At 39.8% G+C, this 17,534-nt stretch overlaps 1 protein-coding gene across 1 annotated transcript; it reads right to left on the reverse strand.

Moving 5' to 3' along the window:
- Nucleotides 1-10,702: 10,702 nt before the first annotated feature.
- Nucleotides 10,703-17,362, reverse strand: tap2a (transporter associated with antigen processing, subunit type a). The gene is made up of 11 exons (XM_038725548.1): nucleotides 16,849-17,362; nucleotides 16,437-16,551; nucleotides 16,209-16,339; nucleotides 15,726-15,931; nucleotides 15,405-15,602; nucleotides 15,166-15,294; nucleotides 14,619-14,807; nucleotides 14,057-14,230; nucleotides 13,682-13,841; nucleotides 13,233-13,369; nucleotides 10,703-10,909 (listed from the first exon to the last, which is right to left on the reverse strand). Exons 1-11 carry the CDS (start codon nucleotides 17,360-17,362, stop codon nucleotides 10,703-10,705), a joined length of 2,160 nt encoding a protein of 719 aa, XP_038581476.1.
- Nucleotides 17,363-17,534: the final 172 nt, after the last annotated feature.

The following is a 17,534-nucleotide window of genomic DNA, read 5'->3' on the forward strand; positions in this document are numbered from 1 at the left end:
TTATAATAAGATTGTTGCCACACTTTATAGATCGCAGTAACATTACTGCAGTGAATGGGACTTTCACCGTGGTGCACTGGCATTATTTTGCATTGTATGTTGGTCAAATAAGTTAGAGCAACTGAGACGGTGGACAAGCTGTATACCTGAGTATAGGTAAAACAACAATGAATCTAAATTGAACATTATGAAGCAAACAGCGGTGGATCCGTGCTAACGTTAGCTGGCTGCCTCTGCCTTGCATCACTACAGGCCAGTATAAACAAATCCCGTTAGATCATCTCTTGCAGGCTAAAATCAACATTGTGACGTAATACCGGTGGTATGCAAGATAGTAATATGAATCACGTTAGCGGGTGAAGTAGTGTGGAAAGCCATAATGTTTTCAACTATAGTAATTTGTACCAGATAACGTTAGCAACTGCTCTGCGTTAGCTGACGAGCTAACAATCAGCCATTCTGACGTTGACTGTGTTTTTAACCGACATCATCTAATTCTCATTTGGTCTGATGGGCTTCAGCACATAAAACTTTATTGTTGTTATTTATCCTTATGTGGAGTTTGTGTTGTGCTGGGGCGGGTTGTTTGGTGGTGTTAGTGGACTGCATTTCTTTCGTTAGCTGCGGCGTCGTCGCTGTAGTCAGAGAGAGGCACGGGAGCGTCAACGGGGCTACATCCCGACCCTGTGTCGTCACATTAAAAGCAGAATAGTGGCTGTTCCAAGCAACAGACAAAACAGACGTGTGTCTGGCCAACAAGCTTAACAAAAAGTAATCCAAGTAAGTCTAAAAAGCTATAAATAATGTTAGAGGTTCTGCCACACTACAGGTAACACCAATGTTAGCTAATATAATAATATCAGACGGCAAGCTAGCACAATTAAATGTAAAATGCGGTTAAAACTATCACTGCTCATCCTCTTTCTGGAGGACTGTTTTTTTCTGTTTATTCTCTTTGAGTCGAGTTGAAATTGTAAACTGTCGTTTATGTCTGTTTTGGCTCTTATTGGCATTCTGGTAATGTTTTATTTTACAATCTGGCACAATTAGCTCCTCCGGCTATGGACCACTATCATATTTAATTGCTATTATATTCCATTCCCTTTTGTTTGCCACCTAGATGTCTGAGATCAAATATAATAATATCTTATTAATGAAGACAGTCTTGAGATTATGTAATGTGAGGCTTGGATTGGCATTAATCTAAAACAAACCTCCCTCCACAAAACTAGCCTTTTGACGTTGTTGGTTTATTTCTACAAGCTGAATGTTAAAATGTTCTATAAATGTTTTGCAGAGATTTTAGCTCCTGAATGATTTGTTTTGTAGTTAATTAGTTAATTATTAATCCACAGCTATTGATTGACAAAAAACACTGCATGTTCTGCATGTTGTGTTGTGTGTTGAATTTCACTTTACAGGACAAAACTTTGGTGATGTGACTGTATACTGAGCGGATGGCTGTTACTTTGCTGGTATTTGCACTACTGTGTTTCTTAAAAGGAAATAGGTGGAATGAAACGGTAAAAGTTATGCAGTATTCTATACAAAGATGCTCTTATAGATAATCTACCTAGTCATTGTTTATGGTTATACCAGTAAAAGCTAATCAGTAATATATAAATAAACACAGAACTATAATTACTAGCCCACATCTACCATAGTTGTAGCTGTGAAGTAGCCCACAGCCCAAGTGTGAAGTAAAAGCACAGTACTGCTGTTAGGCAGGTATACTTTTATTCCCCAAATTGCAGATAAAGTCAACCTGTAGGGAACTTGTCATTTACTTGGCCTGCTGGGACAAATCAGGGAGAAGGGAGAAGGGAGGCTGCGCTCACCTCCCCCTTCCATTTATGAAGTAGACTCGGTTGTATTTAGCTGAGCCCCAGATGTTTTCAAGTCCTAAAATGCTCCTTGCCCTGACCAAGTTTTAATTACATAAATTAACCCTTTAAAAAACATTTCAACTTTTCATAAGTTAGACATTTCTGTATCAAAAAATCTTTTACCTAATATTTTGATTAAAGCAAACAAAGGCCTGAAATATTTCACTTTATGTATAATGTACCTATAATATATGAAGGTTTCACTTTTTGACTTAAATTAGGGGAAGAAATGAACTTTTTTTATTCTAATTGTCTGAGGTGCACCATATATAGATTCTCTTAATATAAAACATAATCAGTGTGTACAGTTTCTCACTGTACATGTGTTGGTCACATGTTTTTGTTTTGTTGCAACAATCAGCCAGCTTCTTAAAAACGCTATTGTTTCGATCTCTGCAGCAGATAACATGAAGTGCCTGTGAGCATGACCTGCTCCTTGTTGTCCTTTGCCTCATTTGACTCCTTTTCTCTGTATGATTCTAATTGTAAGTTTATACATCAATCCTTTCACAAGTGAAAAAGTGAGAGTGAAAGTGTTACCACTTGCTGATTTAGGGCTCTACAGGGGCTTAGTAGAGGTCGTGTTACTTCTCTCTTTTGTGGATGATGTGGTCCAGTGGGTTCACAGCAGCTTTCACTAACCAGCATCTGGTTTCTTGTGGAGTCTGCACAAGCCACCAGCTGCTTTACTTCTACCGCACTGTTAAATATCAGACTATAAGTCATTTAACAGTTACATACTGTAAAGTGAAATGTGAACTGAAGTTACATTAAAAGTCTGCAAAGAGCTGCATAAAAGGTCATGATTTACATACTGACACAAAACCACATCAAATAGGTTGATTTCTAAACTCTTGAATCCTGAATGCCCTTAAAGAGGTGGTATTTTGGTTTTTAGCTTTTTCCCTCTCTTTTATTGAGTTATATATCTTTTTTGTTCCCATCTCCCACAGAAAACTCTGCTCTGAACTGCCTGAAAACAGCTCGTTTGTAGTCCGTTTCCCTTTCATCTCTGTGATGTCACAGGGATGAAAGCTAAATGCTCATGATAATGCAAAATGCTACTCTGACACGCCCTCAAAAACACAAGTGGAAAAACAGCGAGCTGCAGCACACACCTCTCCTCTCCCTTCCAAACAATAGCTACCCTCCAGGCAGTCAATGGACATTATGTTTTTACTGTGATGTAGAGACAGAGCTCAGTTAAAACTTTATGGATGAAAGATACTTTTGTTACAAATTAATAACTCACCACTCTGAAACTCTTGCTCCAGTCCATGTTCTTAAGCTGGTAAGGGGATTTACAGCTGAACCGAAGCCCTGTTTACCGGCTTCTCACTGACCCGCCCTTCTCCGCTTCTGATTGGCTAGTAGTCCTTAACTAGGAACTGTGAATGTTAAACTTCCAACAAAGATCATGTAGAGGCAAGATGCATCACTCCATAGCTAAAATGAAGCCTTCAACACACAGGGGAAAAGAGGTCCTGCAGCAATGTGCAGTATGACAAAAATATGGTGTTGTTTAAAAATTAAACCATGTAAACCTGTTTTGGTACAACCCCTAAATAGGATTGTGAACCATGAAAATGCACGTGATACCACCTCTTTAATCTCTTCTGGCCTGTAATTACAAACATATGCTGTGCAGCCAATCTGGTCAAATCTACAGAACTTTATATTATATTCTACTAGGGATCCCAAAGTTTCCAAACATACCATCTACCAGTATGTCAAACTGAAAATTGGATGAGATGATGGAGAAAAAAATGGTGCAGCCACAATAATACAGATTTGACCTTTTCAATTTGGGTTACATATACCTTCAATAAAGGCTGGAACAAACTGATACAGAATACACCAGTGGTTTTTGTTAAACAATGTGGAATAAGAGGATTTCAACAACATTGAAGCTACTCAGGTAGAAGAAGAGATACTCATATGTTAGCGGGTTACAACCTTAAGTAGTGCTTTAAGTTTAGAAAAGCATTTTTGTCACTACCACGAATGTACTGTAGTATTCTGTATCTGCTTGGTCAAACACTTATATGATGGTATATGATTGATCATATAAGAGCCATGAAATCAACATATTCTAGATGCCTGATGCATATAATGAATGTGTATTTAAGCATAATAGGGACTGCATTTATTTATCCAAAGTGCTTTACAAATAACACATAAACACACCAGGTTTGGGTGTCTTGCCTGAGGACACTCTGATATGTGATCTGTCGGTACAACATGTTTGAAGAGGTTCATATATTGATTGTTCTGAAAGCACTGGTAAGATTAAATGACATTCAATTATATTATGTCCTGCTTTGTTATATTGTCCAATTTTAGTAACCTCCATTCAGTGCACTTTATTAATTTCTTATTTTGTCCCACTTGGGGGCACTCGAGAGCTATCATTTATATCTTCTGTTAGAGAGTTATGGCAGCCAGCTTACAGTTTCCCATTCACCAGACTGAGGATTTACTGGAAATCACATGGTTGCCTGGTGAAAATGCATGAGATAAGCGCTTGGGGATGCTGTTGCTCTTACTAATACTCTTCATCACAACTCAGTTTCTAGTAAATGATGTCACCCTCCCGCCATACTGCCAGAGATTCCTGACATCCTGAGAATCTTACTATCATGGTGTAAGGTTAAATCCCTCAGTCACTATAAAACAATCTATTTACAAGACGTAACAAGACGAAGTAATGTGGTGGTTAGAGAGACCGTCCTGTTACTGAAAATTCAACTGCTTCAATCCCCTCAAACTGCCAGTTCAAACTGCCAGTTTTACATCACTTTTAAAGAGTCTACAAAAAAGATAATGAATTATCAGTATTTTAAACATTCTGCTAAAATATACAGCTCTTCTGCAGTCTACCAAATCTAAAATAAACCACAATACTGATTTTTTAACCAGAGGAATTTATCTAAACTTCTATGTGGTCCTGTGGTTTCAGGTGTCACTTCTTTTCTCCTGCAATCGTGTGGTTTCCTGTGGATTTGAGCACATCACATGAACTGCCACAACACAAGCCCCACACTGCTCAAACTGAAAATACTGCTACATAACAATACTGCTGATAACCACTTCTCAGCCCATTGTGGTTAATGTGTCAGGGGTACATAGTTTTGTCTTTTACAGCAGGTGTTTTGTTGCTTACACTAGATGGCAGTCAATAACAATGATTCCACTTTTTGCTGGGACTTTTGAGAAGACCCAAACTTTTACCCATCTACCAGGCAAAGAAGCTTCCAAGAAATCACATGGTTGTTGGTAAAAGTGCCAAATAAAACCAAGTGCGGCGCTGTTACACTGCCTTAAAGGCTTTCTCAAAGATTAGAGTTGCAATGGTATTTATAGCTGACCTGAGATCAGTTTCTGTTAGGCCAATTTTACATTCCGAGGTCAATCACAGACATCAGATCAGCGTTTTAGTGTTCCCTTTGTCCTGAGCCGGGACTTCCCTTAAATCATGTGGTGTGTGTTTGATTGGAAGTTTATTCTTTATCATAAAGTGAGCGTAACTGCTTGATGCCTCAGAAGTAATTTGACAAACTTGTGCAGGAGTAAATGTTGCGATTGCCAGTCCCCCCAAGGGAAATTAGGGGATTCACAAAAGACAGTGGGGGTTTACCTGACTATAAAACAATACAAACGCTCTTCCTGCCACAGTTAAAAATGACTACACAGAGGAGAAATATAGGTACTTTTACCTCAAGATAAATAGCATATCCAAAATCTTTCATGTGACTTATCAGAATCACTTTATTCTCCAAGATCAATAATTGCACATTATTTTTTAGGCTTTACATAGTTATATGTTTGCCTTGTCTTTTGTAGTCCTGCTGCAAACTCATTTGTCAAACTAAATTAAATTAGGTGTGGAAAAGAAGCTACATTGGTGTCATATCTGTTGTGCTTCATGCTGCATCAGTTCCTTTATCACTTTTGGTTTAAATAGGAGAAGAGAAGCAAGTATTGTGTTACAGTGAAGCTGTAAAAGAGTCAAGTCACTCTTTTTCCTCCTAGCATGGTGCAATTTTGATCACAGAGGAACTAGTTAATTATTTATTATTGGCTGTTGTACCAACCAACTAAAGTGTTCCAATGACAGAAAATACAATATAAAATATATAACAGGGCTTAAAATGTTTAAAAGTTTCATTCTGTTTAATACCTGACCAAATTAAAGGATGTCTGTTTTCAAGACTTGTTAGTTGCAGCTCAAAGAGAGCATTTACATTTAGCATGTACATTTGCAGGAGTAGTTATTAGTTACTTTACAGATTAAGATGTTACATTAAAAAACATATGATCAGTTTATAAAATTTAACACAGATTAAACCAGTTGTTTCTGACCTTTTTGCTTGTGACCCCTTACAATAAAATGGTGTCTAGTTGTGGCCTTTTAAGATATCTGAGATGACTATGAGTTGTTGGCAGTGATTTCCTCTATTTAAACTGTACACACAATAGCTGAAACAAGCTCTACCTCCACCAGCTACATCGGTAAAATGCTAATTACAAATTGATAGATCAGTATTAAGTCAAGTCAACTTTATTTCTATAGCACATTTAAAACCAACAGGTGTTGACCCAACACAAACAAAAATATACATAAAATATATATAAAAGTATACACAAACAAAAAGTTTATACCATTATGTATCCACATACACAAAACAACACTAGTACACCTGTACACATCAATAAAAGGACTATGGAGTACTTGGTTAAAATCAAATTCAAAGAAACTAAAAGGAAATAAATAAGAACAATGTCGGATTAAATCGCTGTGAGAGAACAATTAAAAATAAGGGTCAGAGGTCAGAATCAGGTAAAAGCTAGAGAAAAAAGGTAGTTCTTTAAATTAGATTTGAAGTTGTTGATGGTGGGGCAGGACTTAATGTTAGGTGGAAGACTCTTCCAAAGCCTGAGGCAGCAGCTAGTACTGAGAGGAGTGGTTGTGAAGATGACCTAAGCGACATAGGCACAGAATGATTGTTAACAATCTAACAATGTCCTATTTAATAATTTATCAGTCACAGGAGCAAAACAAGTACTTTGTATTGATACTTTAAGCACACTTTGCTGATCATACTTCAGTACTTTTACATAAGGAGAGTTTTGAATTAAATAATTGAAAGGACATGTTAGATTAAAGACAGCGTGTCTCCATCAACAACCATACTGTCCTTGGTGAAGGCTACCAAACCAAACTACTAATCATTGCTCCGTCTTCATATTAATAAAGACATTACAGATAAGCATGCTTACACTCCAGTTTTCACTGTGACAACTCCTGGAAAAACATCAACAGAAGCAGCAAACCTAAAAGGTTGAAGTGTTATAACCAGAAGGCTTTCAGTCACAAGACCTTGGGCTTGGCTGTGGTTTGAGCTGAGTCAAGCAGCCGATGAATACACAAAACAATAAAGAGAGAAAGTGAAAGAAAGAAGAGAGGGACTTTCCAGCTAGGCAGTGTGGTGCAGTGGTATGGTGCAGAACTGGTGAGGCAAAAGCCTCACAGCACATCCAAAGACACACACGTATGTACAATATAAGTAGGTGCACGCTGAGGTTTGAGGATGCACATGACTCTTTGCTATTACGCCACAAGTTCTTTATATCACCTTTTATGTGCTTTAGTTCTCCACACACTCTAACACTAATGGCTGTCGGCCATTTTGTGTTTAGGTTTTTGACGGCACCGCCATAAGATGGTGGAAACTTTTGGCATCTGCTTTCTCACATTGTCCCCGCCTGCCTGTGTTGCCGGCACACAATTACTGATAAGTCACTGTGTCTGATGTAAACCTTGTATCTCCAAACGGTCAAGTTTTTAAGAACAATGACGAATAGGTTTGTTGTCAGCAGGACCATCATACATTTTTTCAGTCTATCCGGGGGATTTGAAAATGTTTTAATAAGCACCAACAGTAAACAGCAGAGCATTATTGCAGTGGATTGGACACATGCCTTTGGTGTGAGAGACCAGGGTTCAGTTCCCCACTGTGACATGTCCATTAGTGTCTCTGAACAAGACATCTCTGACATATATAGCAATTGAAAGTTGCTTTGGATAAAAGCTTCAGCTAAATGAATAAATGTAATAAGGACAGTATAATGTTGTAGGCAACACAAGCAAAACGGCTATTTCTGTTTGGTCATTTTGCACACTTTTGCTCTTTTAACTGTTTTTTCAGTATTTAATGTGTCGTTTCAGTTTTTCAAACATGCCACTCCCCACTTGCTCTGTGGTTTCTCTCAATACCAGTCACCGGAGCCCCTCACCTACCAGCCCTCATTATGTCACCGGCCCTCTTTCTCCAGTCATGTGCCGGATTATCTAATGGCATGTTCACTAACAAGGACCACGCCAATGTTAGATTTTATAGTGGTTTATTATGATGAATAGTTATGGAAGGAGGGGTCGAGGGGAGAGGGATGAAGGGGTCGAGGAGGTTGTTTAGGGTTTGGCGGCCTAAGCGGCTAAGAACCCGAGGTGTCGAGATTCAGGGTGGGGGCTCGTCTCGATAAGCAGCTTGGTCTTATGAACCCCCCTGTGGTTCCTGTTGTAGAAGAAGACAAATTGATTACTAGGTTGAATTATGGGTTTTAGCGTGCATGTCTTTCTTGGTGGGAGGAAGCCGGAGCGCCCGGGGGACACCCACTCAAACGCGGGGAGAACATGCAAACTCTGTGCAGAAAGGCCTGGGCTGAGCGAGGTCTAAACTCAGAACCTTCTGCTGTGCCATTAAAAGAGGTGAACAAGCAGGGTTTGGGTGGGAGGGATGTGAGAACTGAGAAACGGGAAAGAAAACGGGTTAGACAGCTTATATACGTGAGTGCATGTGATTGGATTTGAGAAGCACAGGTGGATGGAATGAGTGAAGTACGGGTGGTTGATTGGTGGAATTGAATGAAGCGCAGGTGGTAGAATAAGTGAGAGCGGCGTAGTCCTGTTCCTGAACCTCAGTTTACATAACTCCGTTTAAGGTCCAGCTGTTGTTCCTGGTTCTTGCCTGCCTGTTTCTGGTTTTGCCTGAATGCATCTTGTCTGCTTAGTTTGCCCCACACAGACTGATTACCTGTTGATGAACTCTGCTTTGAACGCTTGTTTTTCACCTGCTCTGAGAAGTCTCTGTGTTAAGAACAGTTAGTTATGTAGACAAACAATTCTTGAACTTGACATGTTTGAAGTCCTAATGTCAATTATGCAGCTTCCTCCTACACTCTGGGTCTATCATGCCTCTATAGTTTTATAAATCACTCTTAGATAGTTGCACTTTATTCAGAGCAGGTGCACCAGCTCCAGGACAGTTACACAGCTGACTGTAAATTTAAGAAAGAGACAAAACCTTTCCAGGAAACATGAAGTTTTAAAAATCTTGCAATCAAGGAGAAAGCAACGGCGAACTTGTCTGAGGCACGTGGCTTCGGTCACCATTTTGCTGATGCGCACAAGTCTCGACAAAATGGTGGCATGTGCTGTTGACTAAGCTGAGCCTGATCTTGGTCGATAGAGGGGGTTGGTGTTTTGACAAATTGATGTGTATCACTTCACTGTACCTTTGGTGTTCATGATACATTTCACCAGGCAACTTTCCAAAAAGCCTTGCTGTCAGAGAAACAACATGTTGGTAGGCAGGGACTTTCCAGGTCACCTCTAACAATAAAACCCAACCCCCTGCTGCACTGCACAGTCAAGCAGCAGACACCGATGAGTTATTAGAGAAACCGAAAGTTTGCAATTACCAAACTTTATGTCCTTTTTAAGTGATACGTTTCTTTCGTTTCATCCCACAGTACAGTATAAATCAAGCAGAGCCAATTGGGCTTTTATAAAACAGACAAACTCTAAATTTCTACTGTCGGATTAAATTATGAACTAAACTAAAATACATGCACATGTTGCTGAAATGGTGTGTGTGTGTGTGTGATGTACTACTCTGTGTATTGTTTGTCTAGTTTGTTTAGTCCTGTTCCATCACTGTGTGGATGTTTTAATTGAGACCTGCCAATGCTGCAGATTAAAATTAGCTTCAAGCTAACTCTGGGGTAAAACAGTAAATAGTTAACATTTATGTTTGATATTGCACATGGTGCCTTTCCAAATAGAATAAATAAATACACATTTTTGCATATAACATAAATTCTTGCTCTGTCCTCTCATTTTGGTGTATTTTAAAAAAATTATCTTTACATCCATGTATTTGCATTTAGAAACTACTTTCCTGACCATCTTAACCTTTTCACTCCTTATTAAACAAATCTGATCGAATGTTGGCCGAAGCCTTTGTTCTTAGAAGTTTATTAGAATTTTAAGTTATGTTATTTCAATGTCTTGACAATGTCTGATCCTGTTGATTAATATTTTATCTGAAACATAAAGTATAATAAAGCAATCTTTGGCTACTCTAATCATAAATGAAGGTTTATGGTGTTGTGTGCTGTCATGTCAAATTTTTATTAATCATTACCAAGTACCAGGACATGAAACAGAAAAATATCACAGTAGAAATATATCTATCAAAAGAAATATTTATTTAAATTTCATTTAATTTGATTCATTTACAATACCTAATGTTATTTCAACAGCCTGCAAAATAAATAAGAACAGATGCATCCTGTTAAAGTTGGGAAGGTGCATTTTACAATGGGCCATTTATTTACACAATATTTACATAAACTCCATCTTGTTCTTTATATTTTTATCAGGTTAGCCGCTGTTCATGCTGCTTAACACATGCAGCCGATTCACACAGAACAACTCTCTCACAGTTTACATCGAGCTACAGCAGAGTAGTTTGTCACTTTGGAGAGTCTCCCTCAGTGAAGAGCTTCTCTCTCAGATTGTAGTAGATCCCCTTCTTGTCCATCAGTTCCTGGTGAGTCCCTCGCTCCTGAACTTTGCCTTCACCAACCACAATGATCTGGTCTGCCTTCTCGATGGTCTTCAGCCTGTGAGCGATCACCAGCAGGGTCTGGTTGGGGCAACTAGCCAGAGCCTGTTGAACCTGTGCAGAGTCAGTGACAGAAATATTTATTATATCATTATACGGTGTATCACAGGTATCTTTTTTAGGTCGAAGCAGAGCTAAAAGTTCCTGGAAGAAATATTTAGATATACAGTATTTTTTCAAGATATGTTTAGGGCTTTTTAGCCTTTATTTCAAATAGGACAGCTGAAAAAGAGGGAGTGAGAGTGGAGGACGAAATGCAGGAAAGGGCCACAAGCTGGACTTGAACCCAGCTGCTGCAATAATACGCGCGCTAGCTTGAACTTATGAGCGAGCATAATCCGAAACACAATCACTTTCATACAGAAATCCTGCAATAAACGCTGGAACACCAGCATGCAGGCTGTGGTTTTTCACTCAGATATGTTCAGGCTCTGTTACTTCAACGTTCCCATCTCAGAGGCAGATCAACACCGGTAGGGAGACAGCTTCACACAACATGGTGGGAACTCAGGTAAACTCCCACTGCAACGTTACAGTAATATTTTTATCAGCTTGATGTTGAACTAATCCATGCTCGTTACATGATAAAGTTACACTGCATTTAGCCAACGTGCTACATCGTTAGCTCGCCTGCTGCTTTCAGTAACTATCTTTACTATCTGTGAATCTGTCACCGGAGGCTCAACTCACTGTTAGTGAGTTGGACTGAGTATTATAACGAGATTGTGTCACACTTTATAACAGTTAGACCGCAGTAAGTAACTTTACTGTAGTGGATGGCTCTTCCCCATGGTTGTATATTATGTGGGTCATGTTAGTTACAGCGACTGAGAGGTGGAGAAGCTGGATACCTGTGTATCAGTAAAAGGCAATAAATCTAAATTGAACATTATGAAGCAAACAGCGGCAGGTCGGGGCTAATGTAGCGTTAGCTGGCTGCTCGTGGCTGCATCACTATAGGATAGTAAACAAATCGCTCCACATTAGCTTTTTGACATTACATCATTTCTTGCAGGCTTTGACACTTTGACATAACAGTGGTACAGAGGAAAGTAACATGGGTCGCATTAGTTGGTGAAGTAAAATGAAAGTGATATAACTTTGCACCGGACAACATTAGCAACTGCTCGGCATTAGCTAGTGAGCTAACGTGACTTTCTCTGTGTTTCTCCAGCTTTACTAATGCTCACTTTGTTCTTACTCGACATCATCTGAACCTGTTAGGTCTGATGGGCTTCAGCACATAAACTGTGAGCCGGTTGTTTTATGGTGTTAGTGGACTGCATGTCGTTAGCTGCCGTGTTGTGGCTGTAGTACGAGAGAGGCTCGGGAGCGCGCACAGGGCTGAGTCCGACCCGGAGACCTCACATTTAAAGCAGATTAGTGGCTGATACAAGCAATGGAGAAAACAGACGCTTCATTTCTAAGTGAGTTTTGAGCCCCCTGACAATAAGGCAATGAAAATTTGATTTATTAAAGTCAAAAACTTACATATAGCCCCTTTAAATATGTACAGTGATATATACAAGAATAAAATACAAAACAAGGAGTAACATAGTTTCCCTCGACCTATGCAGTTATGCAATTCAAAAACATTACGGCAGTACTGATCTGGGAGAATTTAAAAGAATATAAATGAAGGGTGCAACACATTTACTGAGAATGAATATGATTGGATGTCAGGGAGCACACAAAGCATGCGTGCAAAACCAGTGACACAAGAAGTCATTTAAAAACAGGCTAATTTTGTTAATTTATCAGTTAATGAGATTTCCCATTTCTTAAATACAATGACAATGTGCTCCTTTTATATTGATGTGGGAAAGATATTTGGCTTTTATTACTGCCAGGCCTGATTTGTCATACGTTGCACATTTTTTTACGTAAATACCCCCCATGTAGGCCTATATCTCGCAATATTAACATGTAAATTGTTTAAAGCTAGGTGGAAACATTAAACACATTTAAGAGAAGCCCTGCATATTTATTCTATGAGACAAATTACTTTTTTGTTGAAAGTTCCCCTAGAGCTTTGAGCACTAAGCACTAAATATGTGAAGATTTCATTTTTGTCAGTCAGTTGATTTTTCTGCCAGAAACTGAAGACAGTAATATTTTTTACATTGCTTAAAGCTTTAGAGTATTACTGCAGATCTTACTGATTAACTAAGCAATGATGTTTGAGCAACTTTTCTTGCAGAACTTCCTTTATATATCTATTAAATACTGACTATTGTTCATTGATTAATTCACTCTTGTGATAAAGAGTCTTTGAGTTTTCATCTTCATTTACATCTACATTCTGTATTACTCACTATTTAACTGAGTTACCTAGAAACTTGTGGCCCTGAAGGGAACATCATTGGTTGTGACATACCTTATTTTCACTCTCGGTGTCCAGAGAGCTGGTTATTTCATCCAGAATGAGGACCTGTGGCTGTCTGACCAGAGCTCGAGCAATGGCGATGCGCTGCCTCTCGCTCTTGGACAACTGGCCGCCACCCTCACCCACCTCTGAGAAATTGACAACATAACAGATCATCAAAATCATAACAGACTGTAGTTTAGGGTGAAAAAATTCAAAAACCAACTAAATGCAGAAAAGGTCTGGTCAGCGCAAAAATACTGCATGTGTATATTTAGCCACATTTAATTTACATACTGTAAATGTTTAAGATGAATAAATGAAAGTAAAACATTTTCCATCATCAACCTCACTCTGCACATTATATTTTCCCTCTTTCTTCTAACTTGTAAAGCAGGTTTCCTGTACCTGCAGGCATTCAGCCATGCAAAACAGCAGGACGGGTGGTTAACAGAGTTTACCTGTATCGTAGCCTTTCTCCATCTGCTTGATGAAGTCGTGGGCGTTGGCTTTGCGTGCTGCTTCTTGGATCTCATCCAATGAGCAGTCAGCAAGCCCGTAGGCGATGTTGTCTCTGATGGAGCCAGAGAAGAGCACAGGCTCCTGGTTCACCACTGCAATCTGTTAAACACACTCTCGTCAGCTTGACTGAACAAATCGCTCATGTTATACACATCCAAGTAAGTACACAATCAGAAGTATAATCAGTATAACTAATAAAGATGGTTAGAAATATAAAACAACTTTAACACAGATAAAATATATAAATTATGTAAGACAGGAGATTCCAACAAATCATTGTGTGATCATCAGAAAAAGCAGTATTGTTTAATAACCTTCTTGTGGAGAAAACGGTGGTCATAGGATTTCAGGGGTTCATTGTCCAATAGGATTTCTCCATCCTGCGGCTCATAGAATCGCTCCAGCAGACTCACACAGGTGCTTTTTCCTTCTCCAGATGGACCCACCAGTGCCGTCATCTGACCTGACTTCAGCTCCAAAGAAAAGTCCTGAAGGAAGGACATAACATGATTGTAATAGTTTTAACTGCAATAACGTAGGACACACCTAGACAGTCAGACTGGATGAAAATGTTTATCGATTTTAATCCTCAGACTTAATATGATTTAAAGTTTCTATATTGATTATTATAATTTTTTTCCATTATTAATTTTTGTTTTATTCTATAGCTCGCTTGGTTGGTCGGTCGGTCCATTTAAACTTTCCCCACCCTTTGGCAGCCACAGTTTTCCCCTTAAGTGTGTGTGTGTGTGTGTGTGTGTGTGTGAATGCATGCACACGTAGATGCATCACTATATATAGACGTAGCTATTGCGTTCATAAAGTGCTAAAATTGAAACCAAAGAATTCCCCGTCCACCTGCTGTTCAGACCTCACCTGCAGCACTGTTTTGTTGGGGTATGCAGGATAGGCGAAGTTGAGATGGCGGAAGCTGACGTGTCCTGACAGCTGATCAGGTTTGAGTTTTCCCTCTGTGCTGACCTTAGGTTTTCGGTCCAGGTACTCAAACACTTTTCCGGCGGCCCCCACCGAGTTCAGCATGTCACCGAAGATGTAGGTGAGTGTCTGGAAGATGGCAGTCAGAAAACAGATGACTTTATAACACGTTTTTTGCAAGCACTCCTATGTTTAGAAAAGTTTAGGACAGGCACAACATGCTTAAAAACTATGAGCCAATAGAATAGCCTTCCTGAGGACATGAATGTTCTTTCAATGCTGAGTATTTATATACACATATGTGTGTGTGCATATTAAAACAAGCTTGTGAAGCACATTGACTTTCCCTTGTGTATAAAACGTGGTATATAAATACAGTTTGCCTTGCATAGCTGCTAAACTATTTGTTAACTAACTTAAAAGCTACCACTATTAGTAACAATCACCAGCACTGACTAACAACAATCCACAGAGCATTATGGGATACCCTGATGTTGTCTCCAAGGTCTGACTGGTAGAGGATGAAGGAAACCAGGTGGCCAGTGGTCATTTGCCCACTCCGGATGAACATCCTGCCGTAGTACAACATTAAGACCTGCATGGCCAAACCTGTCAACTATAGACAAACACACACAGGAACAAATACTGTTAAGTAAGTTTATATGCAGTGATATGATCAACACCACCTGATCTCCAAAAAAATACAAATAATGAACAACTCCTCACCCTGCGTGCCAGCAGGTAAACAGCCCTGACAGTATCCCGGCGGGTTTTGAGAGTGTGTGTGTCCATCAAGCGGTTGTGATAGCGACGGTTCTCATGTTTTTCTGTGTTAAAGCTCCGCACCACATGAATATTGGATACTACCTCATTTGCAGCCTCATTAGCCAGAGCCATTGAGTCCTGCACTTCCAGGGACAGGCGCTAGAAAGGAATTTAAAAAGATTTTTTGTCAGTACAGAAGTGGAATAAGCCTGAAGGTCCTGAGTCCTGTACACATGGGAATCTCAATGTTAATTTTAAAGTTTCTTAATAACCTGCTTTTACCTGGTAGTGTGTGTCGTAGATGTTCTGTATGAGGCCAGTGATTGGCGTCTCCATCAATACGAGGAACGTAAGCTTCCATGAAAGATTCATCATCAGTGAGATCATGCCCAGTGTCTTGATGAATGTCCTCAGCAGTACGTTGACATTCAGACACACTGTTCTTCCCATCAGGGTTGTGTCTTTAGACAACCTGGATGTGATTTCACCTGCACAGAAAATGACTAGAAATTACAGACATTCCTGTCCTATTCTGATATGTTTTGTCCTGAAATGCCTTGTCTTTACAGTTTCATTTAATTCAATTCAATGGGACTTTATTAGCTTGGAAAAATAAATTGTAAATTAAATAAAACCATGTACTGTACATAAACTGTATTGTGTACAGTATTTAACCAAATATATACAGGTAAGAAAACAACAATAATAACCTGGCCTGACATCTGTCATTCATGTGAGAAATTATTCATTATATAAGAGCCTTACCTGTCCTTATAGTCTCAAAGAATCCAATTTCCTGTTTGGTCAAAGCCCCAAACAGCTTGACTTTCACACTGCATGTGTAGGCACTGATTGCACAAATAAAGAGACCCCCTCTGCAGCCCGCACTCACTGAGCTGATCGATCAATCAAAGAGAAAATCAGTCAGATATTACATTTGAGCCACAGAAACATGCTGGTGGATCAATGTGGGAGGAAATCATTGTCCCATACCTTCCCAGAGAGAACAGGCCCATGAAGAGGACTGCAGATATGAATTCATTTGGCTGGTACTGACTGCCAAGGATGTCAATGACTCTGCCGGTGTAGAAAGGGATGAACATCTCACCTGAGAAGAGACACAGACACAGGAAGACATAATGAGATCCATGCAGAGAGGTGAACATGCATCAGCCAGGCACATCTTAACATCTTTAGCATGAATGTTCCCTGTATTCTAATTGCAAACTCCTCCAAGACTACAGTGTTTCTGTTCCCACGTCGAGACAAAACTTGTAATGAAAATTAAATTACCCGTTTTAAACAATAGGCCTACTTTTTATTTTGTAGTTGACTATAATCTGTCTGTTTCCTTATTTCTACCCCCGTCTTTACAATTGAAATCATCATCATCTGCTGCACTTACAGATAACAGCTAGCGACAGGAACACAAGCCCTCCAAGCAGCAGGTGATAGTAGGGTTTGTACAGGTAGAGGACTCTCACAAACAGCACTCTGGCTTTCTGCTTTTTCTCTGTACCGGCGGACGCATCGTCGGTGTCCGGGATGGTGATTTCCCAAAACAGTGCAGCAGCCAGCGACGCTCCGCCGCACATCAGCCAGCAGCGCATATCAGCCAACAAGCCACATGGGGTCTCTTCATGGTAGATCACTTTGGTCCCGGTCTCAAACACCGCGGGCAGCAAACTGTGCGCCGTTATAAAACGAATCAGCAACGGGTTGATGTCTCCGAGGCTGAGCACAGTTACAGCAGTTAGTGCCAAACACCGGAGAGCCGCTGAAACCCAGAGACGCGCAAAATGTCCAAAGACGCTGTGAGTCACTACAAATCCCGATGCGTAAAACAAGGAAAGGTCGACCCAAATAGCTAAAGTCAAAGCAGCGACTTTGCGGATTATTGCTGCTGTGTTGCCTGCCATTTTCCACGGACTGTCGTCCTCGTATGACCTGCTCTGCTAGGGGACCAGCGTTTTAGTTTTCATTCACTTTCAGTTTCATTTTCTGGCTCGACCAGGGACTTCCCTTAAATCCAAACTGCAGAGCACAAAACTAAACTTTGATGTAGGACAATTCAGGATTCTTAAACAGAGT

This window comes from Micropterus salmoides, unplaced genomic scaffold (genome assembly GCF_014851395.1).
Source record: "Micropterus salmoides isolate LMB-PRFRI ecotype aquatic unplaced genomic scaffold, ASM1485139v1 Ms_hic_scaffold_17, whole genome shotgun sequence".
NCBI classification, from domain to species: domain Eukaryota; kingdom Metazoa; phylum Chordata; class Actinopteri; order Centrarchiformes; family Centrarchidae; genus Micropterus; species Micropterus salmoides.

Bases quoted from the DNA above. Each gene is read 5' to 3' on its own strand.
- tap2a (XM_038725548.1), bottom strand. From the start codon at position 17,362: ATGGCAGGCAACACAGCAGCAATAATCCGCAAAGTCGCTGCTTTGACT. The intron at 16,340-16,436 runs GTATGGGACAAT...TTGATCGATCAG, and splicing joins GGCCTGTTCTCTCTGGGAAG to CTCAGTGAGTGCGGGCTGCA. The intron at 10,910-13,232 runs GTATGTCACAAC...GACTCTGCACAG, and splicing joins ACACCGAGAGTGAAAATAAG to GTTCAACAGGCTCTGGCTAG.